We start from the raw sequence: 22,755 nt of genomic DNA, 5'->3' as shown, positions 1-22,755 counted from the left end.
AAAATAGAATGAAAAAAACTTGGAAAATTTGAGCCGAGGAAATTCTATAGAAAATATATTAATAGAATAAGTTATATAGAAAAATTAAATTCTATTGACTTTTTCTACTGAATATTTTCTACTGAACATTTCAATAGAATTGTCCAAAAACTAATAGAACAGTTCACCAGAAATTTAATAGAATTTTCTAGCGACTTCGATAGGTTTTTCTATTAAATTTTTTCGTGCGTGATAACCCTTATATGACTCCCATATGACTCTTTTGATCCTTATAACTCTAAATTTCATAGGAGATCCTATTGAAAATCTTAGAGAATATCCTACAGCAAAAAATTCTATAAGGCATCCTGTACACGGAGAGAAATTTTTTCGAAAAATTCTAGTGCTAGCACGGGAAAAGAGCCGCAAAGTGACGGCCAGGAAAAAATTCCAGTGCCGGCACTAGAAATTTTATTGGGGAAAACGTGAATTTTTCTCCGTATTTCTGTGAAAATTTCACAGAAATCCTCAGAAATTTTACCAGAAATACCAAGAAATTTTACCTTAACAGCACTAGAAATTTTCACAGCCAGTGGATTATGATTTTTTCCAGTATTCGTACTAGGATTTTTGTAGAAAATTTCTCTCCCACGGAAAATCCTATCTGAAAAATCCTATAGAAAATATTCGAATTCTCCATAGGATTTTTTCATACGTGCTCTGATGAATGAATTAAGGCGATTTTCCAAGCTACTATAAAACTATATTATCCGCGCAGATGATAATACCGTTTCGAGTTAATTGGTAAATTCTCCATAAAGCCCACGCATAGGAAGTCACTTCGATTATTAATCGCTTCAAAAAGACATCTGGAAAAGTTGTGCAAAATTCATACATAATCCCACTGCCATTATAAAAATTCCATGGAAATTCCAGATTAATGTCGCAATTTACCTCTCTCTATCGACAAACCTTAATGACTTCCTTCAAAGCAATTTCGCGTCCTCTCTTAAATCCTCGTTAACCCAAGTATAGGATTTATAGCAGATCGTTACCTCGCTTCATTATGTCAATACAGTATACTGGGTTAGAAATGAGTCAAGGCTAGAAGTTTGGAATCCTCAATTGAGGAATAATAACATCGGAAGGAACAAGAATTCAATTCGTTACAATCGTGACATAGTATGAAAAGACGAACCAACGACACGGAGAGAAATATTCAATAAAAATTACGCATCTTTTCCGTAATTCCGGAGCGAAATGTGGTTGTAGGAAATTTTACGGAACTGTCACGGAATTTTTCCGGAGCGTTTCGTAATTTTTATGTGAATCTCCTGTGAAAAATTACGATACCGTCACTTAAATTTTCTGAGTCGATTCCGTAATCGGTGAGTGAATTGTGAGATGCTGGATAACAAAGTAGTCGGTTTGCTAACGCGATCCTCTAGTATTGATTTAGAAGAAATCGGAAAACAGTTGACGAATTTACGCTCTGGGAATTTGGTTTATGGATATACCAGACTGAAAGGGGTTGAATCCTTCATCACTTTTTTTGATAATGATAAGGGAATGATAATATAATCGTATACGCCTCGCATTTACTTTCGTCAAGGCCAGTATGGTACATCCCACAATTCCTGTTGGCGTTCCGAGTGAATTCAATTGAACTAATCAAGGCATTTTCCAATTTAGGTATAACATTGAAATAGTAAAAAAATGAGGATAGCATCACGCCACTTTCGACGTCCGATTATTGTCATTCTCCTGACAGCTTTGGTCTACTGTATCATACAAGTTTTAAGATCTGAATTGAGCGTACGAGAGAACGATTTGTCAAGCAATGAAAAACTGTAAGTCGAGAAATTTTACATAAATGGGGGGAGACGAGGGTAGAATGAATAATTATTAATCGTCAATTTATAAAGATTAATGGCAGAGTGAAAATCGGCATTTTTTCTGAGGAAATGGCTTCCTTAATTTGAAGGTATTTTTTTCAGGGTTGGGAATGAGCCAATCCAATCGCGCCATTTACTCGGGTGATTAATGATTTAAGAAGGTCCATTTTACCGTATCTCGTTCTACACTGTTAGAAATTTTTTGAAACTCCATGGAAAATACGGTTCTAATTCTCATTAGAGCGGCATTGAATCCGATTTAGGGTGAAAAATGTTATGAAATTTCACGTTTCAGGTAGAACTCAAGGAAATTAATGAGTTTTCAGTAGGAGCGGGACGAAAATGTAACAGCTTGACTGAATTTTCAATGAAACATGAATATTCGGAAGCTAAATGACGTGAATTTTCAATTTTTCCCTGAATTTTCCTGATTTTTCCGAATTTTCACAGAATAATTGAACTGAAAAATCAAGGATTTTCGTGATTTTCACACCATTCAAACAGAAAATCAATGGCATATTTGATGTTTTAGTGACAAGATTTCCTGAAAATTCAGTGGAAATTAAACGCGATAACAATTTTCGGGATTTGACACGGAACATTCAGATGAAAATTTTTAACAGTGTATTTTGAAAATACTACCAGAGATTTTGAACAATTCAACTGACGCTAATGTGATAACTCACAGTCTGTGACTTCAAATTCGGCTGTGAGGTGATAAAGGTGATGAAATACTCAAATGGAAATTCAAAATTTATTGCCTTTTTCTTATCGAAAATCCAATAGAATCGACGCAAAAAAAACAATTCAAATTTTCCAATAGAAATCCTATAGAAACCCCATAGAATTCCTGTAGAATTCCAATAGAATTTTCTAGCGAATTCGCTAGGTTTTCTATTGAACTGTTTCATGCGTGTTTCCACTGAAACTCCCCCAAATCGACTTTTAAATAACTAAATCTGTTGAAATTCCTGCGTAAATCAGTTGTAAATATCTCGCGATTTCTTTTTCGGAATTTGAAGTCAAAGTTCTCATCGGCGTCGATATTTTTCGATAAAACTCATTCGAAACGCTTCGTCTCAGAAATGTTTGCAGAATGTTAATGAATGTTTCAATTGGTTTTTCTATCACTATCACTTTCCATATTTAATTTCAGACTACATATATCACAATTAATAAAAGAATCAGGGCAACAAAAGCAGCATCTGGACGAGGGTGTGGAGGCGTGCAAGCTCCCTGAGTTAGACGTAAATAATCCCGAGATTCTGAAGTTTATCCACGATGTACCTCCCCTCAATTGCTCGTCTGAGGATTGGGTAACCGTCGAGGGATCGAAACTTTCTATCCAAGAGAAAGCGGTAGAACGATATGGCTCTATCACTTGTGCTTTCAGTGGTAAAGGAATCCCTCATTCATATCTAATATACCATAAACGGACTTGAAAAATTGAAAAGTTGGAGAAATTGACTTGGTTTGTATAATTTTATGGGTCTTCTTTTCTTGAATTCTTGAAGAAATTTTGAGATTGGACGACTACAGGGTTCAGCTGAGTCCCCCCCAGGAATCAGACGATGTCTATATTCTTCGTCTGAGTGATTTCGTCGACGTAAAATGTCAAGCATCAAGTGGAAAACAGTAAGTACAGGCTGAAAGTATTTGCACTATTTTTTGCTCAAAATACTTAATCTTTTCTGTGTTCTTTGCGTCCAAGAATTGGAGCATTCTAACTATGATTTTTGATTCCGAATGGAAGCATTGTAATCATTTAAAGTAGCTCTACCCTTACAGTAAATTCAAAGATTATTGAAAACTGCAAAAAAATTGCAGAAAACTCGATTAGATTCGGAATTCTAATTTTTTTCTCAATTTAGTTATGTTTTGGTTTTTTAAAGAAGAAATGTTTAAAAATCAGGATTTAACCCAGTGTCTTATGTGAAAATCAACATTTCACTGAAAATTCAGTAAAATTCCAGAATTTTAAGCAGCATAAAGACGAGAATTCCCTAATTTATTTAAATTTCCAATCTAATATGAATATTCAGTGCCAAATTACATTGAATTTTCAGTGAAATCTAAAATTTTGTGATTTTTCCCCCTAGATCGCATATATTGTCACTGTCCTGAAAATTCAAGAATATATTTACCGGAATTTTCTGGTTTTCTATTGATTTTCGGAGAAAAATGGAACTGAACTTTACAGTTCTTTTAGATTTTTCCACGAAATTCTGAATTTTTAATGACGAAAGTCCTTGAAATTTCAGTGGTCGCGCACGAAAAAATTTAATAGAAAAACCTATCGAATTCGTTAGAAAATTCTATTGAATTTCTATTAAATTTTCCAAGTTTTTTTCATTCTTTTTTTCTTTTCTTCTCATCAACACAATCAAACGAAAAAACTTAGAAAATTTGAGCCGAGGAAATTCTATCGAAAATATCTCAATAGAATAATTTATATAGAAAAATTGAATTATAACGAATTCGATAGGTTTTTCTATTAAATTTTTTCTTCCGTGGTAATTAACTTCAATAAAAATTTGCAAAAAGTGTACCCTAAATGTCAGACAAAAATTTTTAACAGTGTACTATGCGAGATAATGCGGAAGTATCTGTGAAAAGTGTCTGCTACTCTCAGTTTACTTCAGTTTTCAACATCTAATCGTTTTCAATAATGTTCCAGATGGCACAGCGTGCTTGCTGGAGTAAAACAAGACGAAAACGTCATGAAATCGACATCATGGGAAAATGTTCCAGCCACTGGAATGAAGCTGAACGTTCTTATGTTCGGTTTCGACTCACTCTCTCGTAACACCTTCATTCGAAAGCTGCCAAAGACTTATCACTACTTGAAACAGAATCTGAACACTCAAGTGCTTGAGGGCTACAACATCATAGGGGATGGCACTCCGCAAGCTCTCATCCCCATTTTAACTGGAAAAATCGAGTTGGAGTTGCCAGAGACACGAAAACGTATGGGCCCAAAGGCGAATCATGTCGACGTCTACCCTCTTATCTGGAAGGAGTACAAGAACAACGGATATATCACTGGGTTCATGGAGGATGTTCATCACATAGGGACTTTCACTTACAGATTGAAAGGTTTCGACCAGCAACCCACCGATCACTATATGAGGACTTTTTATCTCGCTGCATCTCCATTCTTCAGAAATTCTAAGAAATTTTGTTTGGGAGGAATTCCTAGGCATATGGTGAGTCTAAAGACTGAAGTGATAAAAGTGATGAATTAAGTGATGAAGATAGAACAGCCAAACTTAGCGCGAAATGTCGAAAGATGTTTTTTATTGTTTTTACTCGATCGATTCGTTACATTCCTACATCCTCAATCCAATTTATACACTAAGAGATATATAAAACTACTTTTGACTGAAAAGGTTTACTTGATACAAGAAAATATTCTCTTGTCAATTTTAACAATCGTAAAATCTCCTGATAAATAATTTCGTTCTCAAGACTAGAAATTATGTCTTTCCAATCAAGTCATGTAGTTTGTGTTATCTCTAGAATTTGCTTTCATCAGAACTTTCATTACATAAAATCTTGCACAAAGCGCACATCACTTGAGATGAATTTTTTATACACTTGAATTGATAATGAACGTGTTCGTCGTGCAATCGAAGAAATGATGTCTTTCCCATAATGTCATGTAGTTTGTGTTATCTCTAGAATTTTTTTTCCATCAGAACTTTCATTACCTAAAATCTTGCACAAAGAGCACAACACTTACGATCAATTTTCTGTACACTTGAATTGATAATGAAAGTGTTTGTTGTGCAATCGAAACAAGAATTCGTCAGTTGGAGATGATGAGTGATGCGGTAGGGAAAGTGTGAATTTTCAAAATCCATTAAATTCTAGACATTCTAGACAACGCAAACTATATAAATTTATGGGAATAATTATGCTAATACTTGAAAATTTTCTCGGGACAATAGAATCATATCCTGTTGAAAGATTTCTTTATCTCAGTGTGACCACAAACTTATTCACCAGGAGATTTTACGATTCTAGAAATTGACAAGAGAATAGTTTCTTCTATCAAGGAAATCATCTTCAACAAAGTAATTTTTTCTCTCAGTATACTTTACAAACATGTGAGGTGACCCTGGAATATGGGTTTTTTCTCAAATAACGATTTTTTGTGTAGAGAACAAGATTCTCCCTCACAAAGATTTCTTGTAGGCGAACAGAATTTACATTAAATTTAATTAATAATTGAAGAATTTAAAGTGAAATAATTGAAAGCAAAATTTGAACATAATTCACTTTTATGGAATGACATGAATTATTGTGAATGGATTGGCAAATTATTCAAGTGCGTTTTCACATTCCAGCTGATGTTAAACTACATTAAAAACATCTTCAATGTTTATCGAGACAAACCGAAGTTTGTGTTTGGATTCCACGGAGAATTATCTCATGATTCTTACAACGACATTGGAGTGGCTGATAATGATCTCTATCAGTGGGTGAAGGATTTGCAGGAGCAAGGACATCTGAATAACACGATTCTGATTTTGATGAGTGATCATGGTCACAGGTAAGTCCAGAAAAGACAAGCAGGGGGCAGCGAGCATATGACAACGCGCTTTGTGACAGTGAGCATGTCACAAAGTCTAATTCTAAGAGAAGTCAAGTAAGAGAAGTAAGAGAAGTCTAATGTCTAATTCTTTTTCGCCATCAATACATTGATGGCGGGCTTCCGAATGATCTGAAATATTACAAAAGTTTATAGCTTCACAACACTAACTAGCAGCAAAAATTTCAGATGGTTACTGCCACTTCCATGGGCGCTATCAAAATTGCAATGTTTCGAATACTTCGTATGAGCGGGTATACATATTTTCTGTCCAAATTTCAAGTTGATATCTCAATTTTTGCACAAGCTAGTGTTTCCAAAGTTTTTTATGAAAAAACAGAAAAACGGGAATATTTCGAAAATTAAAAAAAAAAATCGAAATCGGTCCACTAGTTTTGAAGATATTTGCGGAAAACGATTTAAAAATGAAGCGCCTTTTCTCAAAAACTGTTAACCCGATCGGACTGAAATTTTCCACAGAGCTAGTCCTCATTAGGACCTATAATCTGACAAAATTTCAAATTTTTTGGAATTACTTTAGCCACTTAATTACTCAATTTTCTAAAAATTGACCACTGAGAAGTTAGCGATGGACGTGATCACATACAGACGTGGTCGCCAAACTTCGTATCTTTTACATTTCAGACCATTCTACATCATTTTCAATCAAAATTAGAGAATGTGAAAATCAAAAGATTGCAATGCTTCCATTCGGAAGCAAAAATGGTCAATTGAATCATTAAATTTCTCATTTCTCATTTGTAAAAATTTAATTTCTCATTTTTACCGTGGTGTGTACTATCATAAAATCATAAAAGGAAATCCATCCGATATCACAAGGCCGTCGACTGCGCAATAGTCGCGAAAGTAAATGAGTGTAGAGGAAAATACGATGCGACCATTCGTATAGCCGACAGACTTTCCCTATAAAAAGTCCAAGTATTTTCTTCAACTGATCACAAATTGGTCAATAATGATCCTGAACTCGCGATTATTTATAGAGTGAATGATATTCTGTCTTTTATTCGCTCTACTGTATTCGGGACTTATCTTTTGAATCATTAAACTTATTATATTATCAACCTAAAAATATAACAAACGAAGAGATTTGCTGGATCATGTTGTGAATGTACTTCAGAATTCTGACAATTAATTACTTTCAATTTTTTTTTTAGATTTGCAGAGATCAGGAATACTTTGGCAGGAAAACAAGAGGAACGTCTCCCCTTCTTCTCCTTCACATTCCCTCCCTGGTTCAAGCAAGTCCATCCTGCCGCCTACGCTAACTTTGTCTACAACACTCGACATTTAACAACTCCTTTCGATGTTCACAAAACACTCCAGAGCATTTTAAAAATGACAACTCCAAAGGCGGGTGATCTCAGCCAACGTGATATTAGTTTATTTGACGAAATTCCATTAGAAAGGACCTGCGCTGATGCTTTTATCGAGCCCCATTGGTGTGCCTGCCTGGGCTGGGAAGAATTATCAACGATTAATTCTACTGTTACCACTGCTGCCAAAAGTTTCATCAAGTTCCTTAATTCTTATACTGAGGAGCATCGAGATATATGTGAAATGCTGAAGTTGGATCAGATCTTGTGGGCTGCTAGACTCATTCCAACGAAAGGTAAATAGATAGCAACATGAATTTCATCATCTGTACTGTGGTAACTGAAGATAAGAGTGAAGTGGTAAGAAAAAAATACGGAAATATTCTGGGAAAGAAGGCTTTCGGTGGGCAATAATGAGATACTTTCCTCATACCCGAAGAAATAGGGAACTCGCGGGCGAAAAAATTTAATAGAAAAACTATCGGTAAAAATTAACGGTAATACTCCTGATTTCCTTTCAGATTTTTCCTAGATCTTTCAAATTTATCATTATGTCGACTTATGCTGGCGCGGCGCTTACGGCGCGACCAACGGTGTTCGTAACTTTTGCGCGACCAACGGAGTGCTAAACCCATCACCTCCAGCTACTTCTATTAGACATATTAAATTAATCAAATACTTCTTGAGAATGGAATTGCAATTCCATATGCAAACAAATTTCACTCTGCTTCATGTCTGTACTTCAAGTTTAGGCTTCAGACATTTCTTTAATTTCCAGGATTGCTAAAGTTTCGACAATCAGGGGATAAAGACGGTTTTATCGGCGACTTTAGTGCAAAAACTCGCCTAACACATGAGATATACCAATTAAAAGTGAGAACCCAGCCTGGTGGTGGTCTCTTCGAGGCCAGCATCGATCATGACGTCGAAAGTAACACGTTCAGTACAAAGGTAATTTCACCAACATCCATTTTCTCCATCCATTTTTATCTATTTTTTTCAGTAAACATTTTCTGGTTATTCACATTGAGAATAATCCTGCACGAATGAAAAAATCGTATAGAAATTTTCTATACGGATTGCGTGTTAAATTTCTATAGGATTTTCGTATATGATATTCAGGTTCTTCTATATGGATATTTTTTATACAAATTATTTCTATACGATTTCTATAGGTTTGATCTTATACAAGCCACTGCCACATGTATAGAAACATTCCGTATGCAGTTGCGACATTTCTCTACGTTTTTCTCTGGAGCGTTTAGACATCTTTCGTATGAAAACAAAAATTTCTGTAAAAATTTATGTATCTGAAAATATGAAATTATATGAAAATTTCTATACGATTTTTTCATACGTGTGGTTCCCCTCCTACCTTATCGAAATCCCATCCAATTATTTCCTATGACGTCACAAAGATGTAAAACACTATATAAATTACGCTATATAAATTTTTTTTTTTCGTTCTTCAATGTAAAAATTGTGGAACACCGAGGAACAACATCAAAGTCAAATAATAATGATTTCGTCCCTCGAAATGCAAAAAAACGCCTCTCCATCATTATAAGGTCCTCATGTTCAAAATAGGAATCATATTTCTAATTCGTTCATTTTTCCCGTGTTTGCAGATAACTCACGTCAGCAGGATAAACAAGTACGGATCCCAAGCAAGATGCGTCGAAAATGAGTTCCATCACTTACGTAAATACTGCTACTGCAAAGATTGGACTTCGCCAGTATAAGTGTCACAATTACGAGAATAAATTTATCAGTAAAGTGGTGAAATTCGAGTGGTCCAAAATGACAGTTGTTTTTGCAAATATTTCTGAAAGTAATAGCTCCGCAGATTACTGTAGAGGAATTTTATTTTCTCGACCACGAAATTTTGTACAAAAAGGCCTAAAGCGTAGAATTCTGCTGACAGGTTGTAGCACCGATAATTGTTGATCATGGGTAAAAGTAGTATTAATCATATGTAAATAACCGGTTTGTCAGTTCCCGAATTCTGGTGAAATGTAGTGGACCGCTACATATTGATACTTTTCTCATTTCCTTCCTTCCAAAGATATTTGCGAAATAATCTGTAAATCTGTTTGAAACTAATTTTATGTTCTCTACCACTTCACTATTCAGTAATTATTCGAATGTGCTGTGATTATGTAATATATTAAGTACAATTAACAGATGGTTCTACGTGCCAATTCAATTTTTTTTACAACTGCGATATTTTTTCCTTTCTTCTACTCAATTCAGGGGAGAAAAAATGTGAGTGTTATTACTTGTCTCAATAGATCTCAAGACGTTCCATAAAGTAATTTCAAAACCAAAGTAAACTAGTGAAATACTTGAGGAAAAGTGAGGTATTCATAGTATTAATTCTTTACTTAATTTGATTTAATTCATTTAGTTTAACTGGATTTAATTGAAATCCTCGAATCATGTGGTCGGTCTCTCTCAATAGTCATTGTCATTTTAATGTAACAATTCTGCAGTGTTGACATGATACTGAAGTGCACAAAAACATTAATTTAAGATCAACAGCATACAATAATGATAAGAATGATTGTTGTAATAAAAATTTTATTGTGAAAAAATAATTTTGACTATTATTAATAAATTGAGGATTATTTTCATCGTTGGATTTATTTACCTTAATCTGCCTTCTAATTTGTAGTGCATATTTTATTGTGTTATTCAAAGATCCATATTTTCTAGCTTATGTACCAAATTGGTGAAGCAGCGTCGTTATTTCACGAGTGTTACGATTGATCAATAGAAATCCAATGTTCTGCTTATGAGTCGGGTTTCTTGGGAAATATGCCTCATCTTTTTTCGCGATTACTTCGAGTACTATTGTAGAAATTGTTAGAGTATTTGTGTCTTCCAATTTATGGACTCTGGAATTACATAATAGTAATCCGATAAAATTTTCATTCTCCAATGCTCAATTTCTGTTATTTATTTCATTCATTCTATGAGAAGACAAGGATAGAAATGGAATTTATAGGTATTCTTCCAAAACTTTCCGGAGACGTTGAAAAATTAATTTTTTTAGTTCTTCCCGTCCACTTTTTTTACATTTTTTCAATTTCTTCTCGCTGAAATATTGATATTCCTCTAATACTTGAAGAAAAAAAGTGATTCAAAGTTCTCGGGAACATAAAAGAAGAAAAAAATCCGTTTGCTAGACGATTATCCCTTTCTGATTCTTTTTTCCTTTCCTTTTCATAATAATAATTGGAATCGGACTATAGGAATGAGGAGTACCGATGTCATTTTCCCATATGAAAATAAAAATAGATTTTAAAAATTTTCAGGAATACATGGAACGATTTTTCTATCCAGGTATTCCCACCCCCGCACTGCCAAATCGATTCAAATACCTCACGAGATCTTTATAAATTTTCTTCGTACACTCCAGATATGGTTCCAATTGATCCTCGTATTGGCAATACTCTCCTCCAAGAATCAACATTTGAAAAAGTTTGAAGATGAACTCTGCCCTTTCGGTTTTCGAGAAGAGACGGTACTCATCGGACTCCTCGTCCAACAACATCTACAAAAGTTCACTCAAGAGAGATTCTTTCAACTGAAGCATTATCGATTAAGCAAACTAAAAATAGAACCGAGTTCGTCCACTAAATAAATAAAATTTTCTCTCCCTCACTTTTCGCAGATTGTCAGATACAAAAATCCCATCAATTTGCTCTTCACATTTTTGTCGAATGCTTCCAGAGTTGTAGATGATGTTATTCTCAGGATCCTTCAATTTTTCAAAGAAGTTCATCGATAAAACCGTACAGGGGATCTGATTGATTTCGACTTCATTGGCGACAATCCCCTCCTCTGAGAACGAATACTTTCCATCCCATATCTTCAAATGCTTTGATACTGCATTGTCTTTGAAAAACGCCTAGAAGATGGATAATTGAAGTGCAAAGATTATGCGATTCCAACATTTAAATTCATCTCGCTGCGAAAGAATAAAGTTTTAAGGTGAGAATATCACCGTTTTTTAGAAATTTTCAGACAAATTTCCTGCTCGAAGTTATTAATATTTTTCGAAACCAAAGCACATTGATCTTCATCATCTCCTGATGATTAATGAGCTTCGATAGTAAAAAAATATCGATAACTTCCGGTCGGAAATTTGGTCAAAATTTCGAGAAATAACCGGCTCTCTGTAACCCCTTTTGGATATCCAAGCATTTTTTACAGTTTGGTGCAGACCACGCTACAGATTCAACCATTTTTAATCATTACACGGACGAAAAAATGTAATAGAAAAACCTATTGAATTCGTTAGAAAATTCTATTGAATTTCTATTGAACTGTTCTATTAGTTTTTGGCCGATTCTATCAAAATGTTCACTAGAAATGCAGGGAGAGATGATCAGCAAGAAAATAAAAGAAAACTATTTTTTACTTTTCTGAAAAATTTAAAAACTGTTTTTTTTTAAATGATGAAAGAATATCTATATGTTCCCTTTCTATGATCTAATTCCAATGGAAGGAAGTGAAAAAAAGAACAGAGATACGTGATCAACAAGAAAATGAAAATTTCGATTTTTCAATGTCTCCGGAAAGTTTTTAAATTGATATGTTTTTTCAAATAATGAAAGAATACCCATCAATTCAATTTCTACTCTCACATTTTGATAGAATACATGAAAAAAATAGCATAGAATGAAAATCGAAGATGAAAAATTTTATCGGATTAATATAATGTAATTGAATAAGCTGTTAAAATTTTTGAAAAAATCAAAAGGGGCCGTTTTACCCCACTCTGCCTTGTATAATCGATCTTCAATTAGTATGAGAAATCTCACTCCAATCGGCCGCAAATTTTAAAACTCATGATAGTCTTCTATTAATAAGACTCATATAAAAAATTTGCAGTACACGGAGAGAAATATTCAGTAAAAATTACGGAACTCACAACTCGCTCACGGATTACGGAATCGACTCAGAAAATTTAAGTGACGGTATGGTAATTTTTCACAGGAGATTCAGATAAAAATTACCGAACGCTCTGGAAAAATTCCGTGACAGTTCCGTAAAAGTTCCTACAACCACATTTCCCTCCGGAATTACGGAAAAGATACGTAATTTTTATTGAATATTGTTCTCCGTGTAACCGATTTTGAAGTTAAATGAACTTATTCTGGCTTCATATACTTCACTATGGAATTTCCAATTTTCCTACAAAATATTCATGATCATCAATCAGCAAATTACCTCCGCCAACAGATACTTATGGTACTGATGAAAGGGCTCATTAAGCACGAAATTTTGAATCATCCCTAAGAAAGGATGATTTCTGAAAGGATTTCCCTAAGAAATTTTTTCTACTCCAAAATGAAGTTAAATGAACTTATTCTGGCTCCATATACTTCACTATAGAATTTCCAATTTTGCTACAAAATATTCATGATCATCAATCAGCAAATTACCTCCGCCAACAGATACTTATGGTACTGATGAAAGGGCTCATTAAACACGAANTTCAGATAAAAATTACCGAACGCTCTGGAAAAATTCCGTGACAGTTCCGTAAAAGTTCCTACAACCACATTTCCCTCCGGAATTACGGAAAAGATACGTAATTTTTATTGAATATTGTTCTCCGTGTAACCGATTTTGAAGTTAAATGAACTTATTCTGGCTTCATATACTTCACTATGGAATTTCCAATTTTCCTACAAAATATTCATGATCATCAATCAGCAAATTACCTCCGCCAACAGATACTTATGGTACTGATGAAAGGGCTCATTAAGCACGAAATTTTGAATCATCCCTAAGAAAGGATGATTTCTGAAAGGATTTCCCTAAGAAATTTTTCCTACTCCAAAATGAAGTTAAATGAACTTATTCTGGCTCCATATACTTCACTATGGAATTTCCAATTTTCCTACAAAATATTCATGATTATCAATCAGCAAATTACCTCCGCCAACAGATACTTATGGTACTGATGAAAGGGCTCATTAAACACGAAGTTTTGAATCATCAAATTGAGTCCCCTGAAACCATCAACAATTTCCATGAATAAAATAGTCTGCAAAAAATGTCAGCTCTTTGCTTGATTCCTTACCATTTCTGAATTAATTGTGCAACATTTTTATCACTCAATCCCGGATAATGCTTCTCGGGAACAGGAAGAAAGGTGTATTTCGGCTCTACCTCCATTCTTAAAATATCTCATTCAATTCGAAATCGCTACCATGACAACGTCGATCGATCGCAGCGGCAACGGAGCCACCTTTGAAAAGGTTCTTTTTTCCTCCAAAGTCACTCATGCTGATTGTTTGGGACGTGTGGAATGTAATCGATAACCGGGCGAATTTGCCATGGCGCCGGGTCAACGCCACAGACAATTATTTTACGTGAAAAAGGATCACAAGAAGAGTAATAATGTTAAAAAAAAGACCAAGTGAGTAATTTTCATCAATTCTTCTCATCAATTGAGCCTTCTTATCAATTTTACGTTTTGGAGCCATTTAACCTCACTTTCTGCTCCAAAATATCACTTGCATATTTTGAAATAAAACGTGAACATTTAGTGCAACGCCTCAGAATAAATTATTGTCAAGTTGGAAAAGGCTTTCACGAGTTGTTAAATAATTTTGCAGACCCCAGGAACGCTCTTCTGAGATGCCCCTCATTTACCCTGGAGGTGACATAGCCTTCAAGCTCCTTTTGACAGCTAGATTCTGCTCGGCTATTTGGAGCTACATAAGTGACTGCGATGAAACGTTCAACTACTGGGAGCCCGTGAGTCGATGAACCAATCTTTTTTGTTATGATTTGGATTAGGTACAGGAAAGAAGAAGATTACGATCCCTTTGGCGCCACTATTTGACATATGCTTTCCGTACCATTTTAAAAATAAAGAAAAATAAAGAAAAAATTCCCTCTCAATTAGTTTTTGGGATCTGAGCATTTCAATAATTATTTTTTAAGATATGAACATTTCCATAAAGCTTGTTATACTTGTTATACTTGAGACAACAATTCATGCACTCACATTCCCACATTTGAATTCAATAATTATATTTACAACCTCAAAACAACAAAACTCAATTTCAATGAAAATTTTTGTTTATTTCAAACAAAATCTTCAACCAAAAAATTTATGATAAAACCTCATTCAACCACGGCAGTGTCCTTTTTTTAAAAAAAATAAAAATGTGAAGAAAATCAGAAAGTTGACTTTTGGAACAAGATTAATAAAATAATTAAAAAATTCCAATTTTTGAAAATTACGAGTACTTTCGATGAATAATTTATAAATAATCAATTTTCACCATAAACATCATTTGTTCGCAATCATAAGAAATTTATTCACACTCAGAATTTTACCAGATATCGATCTCATGCCTAAAAAAATAAAGTTTCCGAAAGGTTAAACAATTTCAATGATTTATTTATAAACGACGAATGTTTAAAAAAATAATAATTCTGTGCAATATGTAATTTGAGTGACGCTGAATATTTATAATTTTTTTCAAATTTTTCTCATCGCATATTGAAAAATTTGACGGTTAAAAATAGTTAAATCTGTCGTGTGGTCTGCACCAAGCTATTAAACATATTTAGGAAATCCCGGTTGGGACTATCCAATTTCTTCAGTAAATTTTTCTTGTAAACTGATATTGAGAATTATTCTGGTTCCCCCCCTACCTACTCCAAAATCCTATCCAACAATATCCTGCGACGTCACAAGATGTGGAACGCTATAAACTCCCGTCTTCTGTGAAAAATCTCCATAATTCTTCTTTTTATTTTTATTTCATTTTTATCACTTACTTCATTATGCTTATGTGGAAAGCTTAAGTGTTAATGCATTATATACTGTTTTTAAAAAAATTTTTTCATTTTCATTTTTATTTTTATTCTTATTTTTATCTTATTATTTTTCTTGCTAACGTTATTTAAAAGCAATGTCCACTCGGGCTTAAAAATTTGTTTTTGTTTTTTGGTCAGATATATATTTGTACAACATAATGTACAATCAATAAAATGTTTCAATAGCAATATCAATATATTCAGGCGGAATAATGGAGATGGAATTTTTTCATTATTTTTCCCGTAATCCCGAGGGAAAATGCTACGAAAAACATGTTAAATCGTGGTGCTAAAAGAATCGTAATGATACCCCTGAAAAACTTATTTCAATCGATAAGCAATTTTAGTGATCAATTGCTTGCGGTCATGTAAAATTAATAGTTTTGTGAACAGGATAAACAGCGATAGGTGAAGATGCGTGGAGTATAAGCCGATAAACTTTACCATTTATCCGCTATATTTTTGTATCATCAAATTCATGAGGTTGATACATACTTTCCTTGCTCCAGAGCCACTATTTATTATATGGAAAAGGCCAACAGACGTGGGAGTACAGTCCAGAGTACGCCTTGCGCTCCTACACGTACCTTTTGATCCACATGGTGCCAGCAATGATTTATCATTACATTTTGGAGCCAAATCCGGTGCTCGTTTTTTATTTTGTGAGATGCTTGCTGTCAGTAGGATGTGCGTTGTCTGAAGTTTACTTTTATCAGTAAGTTCCATGTATTTTTGATTTTTTCAGTTAATCTCCCAACCTGGATAGTAGAAAATAAATTTGCTCATGATTCTGTGCTTTCTAGGAATGTTTGCAAAGAATTTGGCGTTCATGTTGCCAGGCTCACTTACGCCTTTCTCATCACTAGTTCCGGAATGTTCATCGCCAGTGCTGCCTATTTACCATCGTCTTTTTCAATGTACGTATTTAATTTTAAAAAAAGAACACGGTTATTGTCGGACGAATTTTAACTATTTTATTAATCAATAATTTAGGTAGGAATATTACCGATTATTTGGTTAATCGATAATCTCTCTTAAGAAATTAGAAATATACACTTGATGGAAAATTTACAGTTCTATATTATCAAATATTTAATTCATCATCAATCGGAAATTTACACTATTAATATCCTATTATTTTTAAATTTTGATGAATATATTTAAACATTCATCAATGTAAGTCGTAAATCCTTTTAATATTGAAGAAATATAATATTGATGGCCATCTCTGATACACAGATACATATTTTGTAAAAACATCGTATCGTCATGTTTCAAATTTTTTTTACAGATTAATGGAGAAGAAATATTGCTATTGATTGCCTGTCCTTTATGTCTTATTTTTATATTTCACAGCCCTAATTTGATTTCTATTATATTTAGGTATTTGAGCACTGTTGCGATAGCCGCCTGGTACGGAAGAAAATACGAATTAGCAGTTTTTGCGACTGCAATTTCGACACTTCTGGGCTGGCCTTTTGCAGCTCTTCTTGGGTAAATAATCATTATTTCAGTACAGAATGATGTTATTACCTGGATAAGATATACACCCGGAAATTTGCTCTTATAACCATTTCTTGCTCAGATTAATGCTTAATTATACAATAGTTTATTACGATACAAATGAAACAAGTGGACAGTGACCTTTTTTAATAAATGAATATAGCGATTGTTGCTAATAAATTAGCATTTTGCTTCTGAATGGATCCTCTTTTTTTCAATTCTTATTTTACTACTGTCTTCTTCAATTTTTTCATGGCATAGTATTATCATCAATTGAAATGTCATCAAAATTTTGCGTATTATTTCGTTCTGTCAAGTCATTCTACATCCAGACCCTCTCAAGACTCGAATTCGTTTCAAGTTCGGCATTGAAATATACTTTCCAGGCCCTGATTCAATCGCTGTTACTGACGATTCCTTCAGTAATCATGAAAAAATCGATTTTGTGAAAAATATCAATTTTTTCAAATCTGCACGAAAAATTAAACTTCAATTGGTGTCAAAGAATAGAGCATATTAAGGTCTATATTGATGAAGAATCCATGAAATTCGATTGATCCCTTATAAGAAAATTTCGAGACAAACAATTAAGAAAAAAATTTTCTAAAAATTACATATTCGGAGTTTTTAGACCATATTCAATTACCCTAACACAAAAAATTAAAAACTTAAGGCCCGGGTGTACTATCTTTCGACCGTTATCTCGATGTTTTAGTTCATCTTTCGTCATCTGAAATTGTCAATTGAGTCCTGCATCATGCAGAAGTTTTGAAAAATTATGAATGAATAACAGAAAAAAAGTAGAAGAAATTCGTAATTTTTTCAAGGCGCATTTTCAATTTATATTCTGAATAAGCTGAATAAAAAGAAATTGAAAAATGCATCTGATTTACGGTGACAAATGGCGGCCTGTCACCCAATGTCATGCAGGGGGAAGACTGATTTCGTAAATCTTTTCCCACACTGCACAGAGACATTTATTACGGAAAAGGTCCTTTGAAAAAAGTTGTAATATTTTGGAGAATTTTTTAATCACACTTTTATCACATGAAAATGGCAGATGACTACCTATCACTGTTTTGAAAATTGAGATACCTAACTATATCACTTCCCATGAGGAGTTAGTGTTTTGTTATCCACCATGGAAAATGACAGCTAATAGATAATTTGTCACAGCGAATCAGATATTTGTAATTTCCACTTTTTTCAACTCATTCTGAATCTCAATTAAAAACGCTCTTTGAAAAAGTTCAGAATTTTTTCTATTTTTTCTATCATTCTATCATAATTTTTGGGAATTTCTACATGACATACCACTCAATTGACAATTTTGGATTACCAAAGATAAAAAAATCCAGATAGCATTCGAAAGATAGTACACCCGGGCCTTAAATTAGTGACAAAAAGGCGGTTGTTTGTTTTGTTTTTCACTTGTATTATAAAATTTAATATTTCACGGAGAGAAATATTCAGTAAAAATTACGGAACAATTCACGTAATCCACAGTGGGGAATCGTTTTCCGGAAATTTTTATAGGAATGGAAGAGAAGAAATCTGAAACGTTCAGCGAATCCTCAGGTTCATCACCGATCAAAATACGCAATTGTCACGTAATTTTTCCCGAAGAAGTAAAATCTTCCAGAAACTTGCCGACTTATTATGCCTCGAAAATAAAAAATTCTTGAACGTTCAACAATTTTTATGAACCTGGTGAGTTATTTCTACATTCCGTTCCGTAAAATTTCTCAATCGTTGGGGAAAAATTACGGAACGACTTCTTGTTCCCACACCGGTGAATTATCAGACGGTGGTTAATTTTTACGGAACAAATCGTAGAATTTACTTGGCGATTCGTAGAATTTCCATTCCGACTCACACTTTTTATTGAGTTTTACTTCCCCCGCGGATTACGTTTCGAAATGTAATTTTTACGTTTTTTTTTCTGGTAATTTTTATTGAATTTTTCTCTTCGTGTTGAATTGAATTCACTCCATTACTAATTTGCATTCAAAGAGGAAATGGCATCCATGTGTTAATGAAGTGTTTCCTTCATTCTAATTGTATTGCACAGAGTTCCAATTGCACTGGACATGTTAGCCAGAAAAGACTGGACAAGATTCATAAAATGGACTGTCCTTTCCGGCATCGTAGTCCTTGCACCCATGATCTGGCTCGACTCCATGTGCTATGGAAAACTAGTGATTGCACCACTGAATCTCATCGCCTACAACGTCTTCACTAGTCATGGACCTGATCTCTATGGGACTGAACCTTTCAGCTTTTACTTTATCAACGGTTTTTTGAATTTTAACTTTGTGTTCATTGGGGCTTTAGTAGCCCCGCTAGCATTGGTAAGAAATTAGGACAGAATCGTGTTAAAATTACATTTTTTTATGTCATCAATCTATTTTTAATTCCGATCAATTTTTATAATTCTCAGCTCTCAATTTGGGCAGTTGTTCCAGCAAGGCCAAGGCATCGTTATTGTTTACCTTACTGGGTATCATTAGCTCCTCTCTACTTATGGATTACAGTGATGTTTATTCAACCGCACAAAGTGAGTTAATTTAATGTAGTTGAATGAGTTTTTTTGTTACAATTAGCGAATTAAATGACTCATCCACTATTGAATTATTGCTAATTGCAGGAGGAACGCTTTTTGTTCCCAATTTATCCAATGATCTGTTTGGGAGGAGCAATAACAGTAGATTGCATCCAGAAGCTCTACTTCTTCGTTAGAACTAAAATTAAACCCTTTGCGAATGCTTCCCACTACCTCCAAGGAACTTCACACATCACGGTCGGTGCAATGGTTCTCTGTGGGCTCTTAGGACTCTCAAGGTCTTTCGCATTATTCAAAGGGTATTACGGACCGATGGAAATAATGACTGAAGCTAATAAGCTTGGAATCGAAGAGCAAGTCCCTAATGATATACGTATCAACTTTTGCGTGGGAAAAGAGTGGCATCGATTTCCAGGGAGCTTCTTCTTTCCATCTAATAGGTAAGGCATCGATGAAAAACTTCTGAAAGGATTGAATCATTAAAGAAATTCTTTTAAGGATATCCAAGTTCTTTGGGTATCTTTTCAACGGTGAAATGTTTGCGTACTTTTGTAGTCAAATATCAGAGCTTTCATTTTAGCCCCATTTGACCCTAAGTTTCCGGACATTTTACAATGATTTCATTATTTAAACTTTGCAGTTCTAAATTTGAATCTCGAGATTATACCGTAAGAAAACATTTTCATAATCTGAAAAAAAATTGGAAAGTTTACTTTTGGAGAAATATTGAGAAAAAAAATTAAAAAATTGCAATTTTAAAAAATTACGAGCATTTTCTGTAAATAATTTATAAACAATTAATTTTCCACCGTAAAAATCATTTGTTCGAAATCGTAACAAATTTATTCATATTCAGAATTTTACGAGAGATCGATTTCGTGCCTAAAAAAAGGAGATTTCCGAAAGTTTAAACAATTTCAATTACTTATTCATAGACAACGAATGTTTAAAAAAAATAATAATTCTGTGCAAAACGTAATTTGAATGATGCTAAGCATTCATGATTTTTTTCAAATTTTTCTCCCGCAATTTAATTGACAAATTTGATGATTGAAAATGCTTAAATCTATGGTATGGTCTATACCAAACGGTAAAACATACTTCGATATCCTTAATGAAAGAAAATATAAATTTTTTTGTTGATACCTGGAATTTGCACATTGTTTCGCAAATATCTTTAGAACGGATGGATTAAATTTTTTTGACAATTTTGTCTAAAGCTATTGTCACCAGAGATACGTACGAATTAATTTGTACAACATTTTTGAATTTATATTTGTTCACAACTTGTCAACAGCGTTTAATCATTGAATTATCTTGGCAATAAGCCATGCCACGAGAAATCACCAAAAGATTTTTGCTAAACATTGGACGGAGTGCAAGAAAATTCGTTCACATTCTCTTCTTATCCTACTAGTTTAATCTCATCTATTTTGTCTCTTTACCATTGAGCTACATAATTAATTTCAGAATTGTTTTCCACAGGTGGCAACTCCAGTACTTGAAGTCAGAGTTTAAGGGACAACTTCCCCAACCCTTTCCACCTCTCCCAAATGGCACAAGTATCATTCAACCTCATTTCAATGATATGAATAAAGAAGAGCCATCTCGTTATGTAAGTCAAACAACATGACAAGTATAACCGCTCAACTCATATCTGTCCTATTCATTTTGTTTTCAGTTCGATATTGAGAAATGTCATTTTATTATGGATCTGGATGCTGGTACTGAGACAATACTGGAGCCTAATTACTCTAGGCAGACTGACGATTTTGCAATCGTGAAATCATCAGAATTCCTAATTCCCTCAAAGTAAGAATTTTTCAATCTTCATCTAAATAGTGAAATGATCAAATGGATGAAATGAAGTATAAGATATTTCTCTCATGAAATAATGTTAGCAATGAACCGTTGTGATGACTAATGTTAAAGATCGTTATTGTAGATGAAGAGAATTCTCTTTAAAACAAGTAGATCATTGCATTTTTCTGGGGTCAGTGGGACAAAATGAAACAGTCGAAAAATGACTGACACAATTTAAGCAAAAAAAAAATTTTCATCATTTTTAAAAATTTTTTTAGCAATTTGCGTTCGAATGAGTTCTCTTTTTTTTCTTCTCATTTCCCTATTCTCCTCTTTTATTTTTTCATGTCATAGTAGTATCCTCAATTGAAATGTCAACAAAATTTTGCGTATTATTTCGTTGTCAGATGTTTCTGCAATGACCGACTGACTGATGATTCTTTCAGTGGTCATGAAAAAAAAAAGATTTTTTCTTGCAAATCGCATAAAAAATGTGCTGTAGGAATAACAGGGTATTGTTATCAATTTTTTCAGTTAACGTTAAAAAAATTTGTTTTTGGAAAAATTTCAACTTTTTCAAAACTGTAAGAAAATTCAATTTTAATTGTTGTCAATGATTAGAGCTTATTAAAGTCTATATTGATGAACAAATCCATAAAATTCGATTGATCCCTTATAAGAAAATTTCGAGAAAAAAATGAAAAAAAAACACATACATACAAACACCATCTAAAAATCGCATATTCGGACTTTTGCGTTCATTCGGAAGCAAAAAGAACTCCCCATTAGTCCCCACCAACATTCCTCCAGCATTGAGATAATAAATAAGATTATATGCAATGCATCATCTCAAACTGCGTCTAAAATCGCGAATTACTTCATTAATTCTCGTTGTCAATAAAAAGTTAAGTGAACATTGAAATAAACTAATTTGTTAACGTTTCAGATCTCATCCATTCTTCAGAGCCTTCTACATTCCCTTCCTTTCCCGTGATTACTGCAAATTTGGTTCCTACAATCTTATAAGAAGTGCCAAATTCAAACTCCTTCCGCAATCTTCGAAAGCCAAAACAGCCACAGCCGCATAAACTGCAGCAGTAAACCATCTACATTAATCAACGACTGATCAATATTCATTTTACTTAACACGAGTGTACAATAAAAACGTCAATATTTTTCCATAAGTTAACTTTCTTACTTGTTCAAAACACCAGATCCTGTCCTCTGCACGAA

The 22,755-nt window shown here is 33.7% G+C and overlaps 4 protein-coding genes across 9 annotated transcripts in view; 3 read left to right on the top strand and 1 right to left on the bottom strand.

The window, feature by feature from the left end:
* LOC107047846 (probable phospholipid-transporting ATPase IF) overlaps window positions 1-3,103 on the top strand; it is a 59,188-nt gene extending 56,085 nt beyond the window's left edge. For 5 of the 6 annotated variants that reach the window (XM_015270707.1, XM_015270704.1, XM_015270705.1 and 2 more), the window contains one exon: window positions 1,672-1,757. The gene's annotated coding sequence lies outside the window, so the exon portion shown is untranslated. Of the gene's footprint in view, window positions 1-1,671; window positions 1,758-3,030 lie in introns of those variants that run through there. The other variant, XM_015270703.1, reaches the window with a different exon arrangement.
* Window positions 3,104-3,189: 86 nt separating this feature from the next.
* LOC107047849 lies at window positions 3,190-10,435 on the top strand. The gene is made up of 7 exons (XM_015270709.2): window positions 3,190-3,345; window positions 3,414-3,509; window positions 4,552-5,080; window positions 6,224-6,429; window positions 7,644-8,098; window positions 8,581-8,753; window positions 9,431-10,435. Exons 3-7 carry the CDS (start codon window positions 4,595-4,597, stop codon window positions 9,542-9,544), a joined length of 1,434 nt encoding a protein of 477 aa, XP_015126195.1. The 5' UTR covers window positions 3,190-3,345; window positions 3,414-3,509; window positions 4,552-4,594; the 3' UTR covers window positions 9,545-10,435.
* LOC107047850 (cilia- and flagella-associated protein 300) lies at window positions 10,402-14,554 on the bottom strand. The gene is made up of 5 exons (XM_015270711.2): window positions 13,900-14,554; window positions 13,753-13,828; window positions 11,470-11,715; window positions 11,186-11,358; window positions 10,402-10,699 (listed from the first exon to the last, which is right to left on the bottom strand). The coding sequence occupies exons 1-5, from the start codon at window positions 13,992-13,994 to the stop codon at window positions 10,519-10,521; spliced, it is 771 nt and encodes a 256-aa protein (XP_015126197.1). The 5' UTR covers window positions 13,995-14,554; the 3' UTR covers window positions 10,402-10,518.
* LOC107047848 (alpha-1,2-mannosyltransferase ALG9) lies at window positions 14,101-22,706 on the top strand. Its single transcript, XM_015270708.2, has 11 exons — window positions 14,101-14,238; window positions 14,438-14,579; window positions 16,163-16,368; window positions 16,457-16,570; window positions 17,037-17,147; window positions 19,228-19,507; window positions 19,597-19,713; window positions 19,804-20,159; window positions 21,205-21,334; window positions 21,401-21,531; window positions 22,469-22,706. Exons 1-11 carry the CDS (start codon window positions 14,156-14,158, stop codon window positions 22,608-22,610), a joined length of 1,812 nt encoding a protein of 603 aa, XP_015126194.1. The 5' UTR covers window positions 14,101-14,155; the 3' UTR covers window positions 22,611-22,706.
* Window positions 22,707-22,755: the final 49 nt, after the last annotated feature.

The sequence above is a fragment of the Diachasma alloeum genome, unplaced genomic scaffold (genome assembly GCF_001412515.2).
Source record: "Diachasma alloeum isolate Michigan unplaced genomic scaffold, Dall2.0 Dall_scaffold_78908, whole genome shotgun sequence".
NCBI classification, from domain to species: domain Eukaryota; kingdom Metazoa; phylum Arthropoda; class Insecta; order Hymenoptera; family Braconidae; genus Diachasma; species Diachasma alloeum.
The sequence above is the reverse complement of the archived record's forward strand: the minus strand, read 5'-3'. Positions and strand labels throughout refer to the sequence as shown.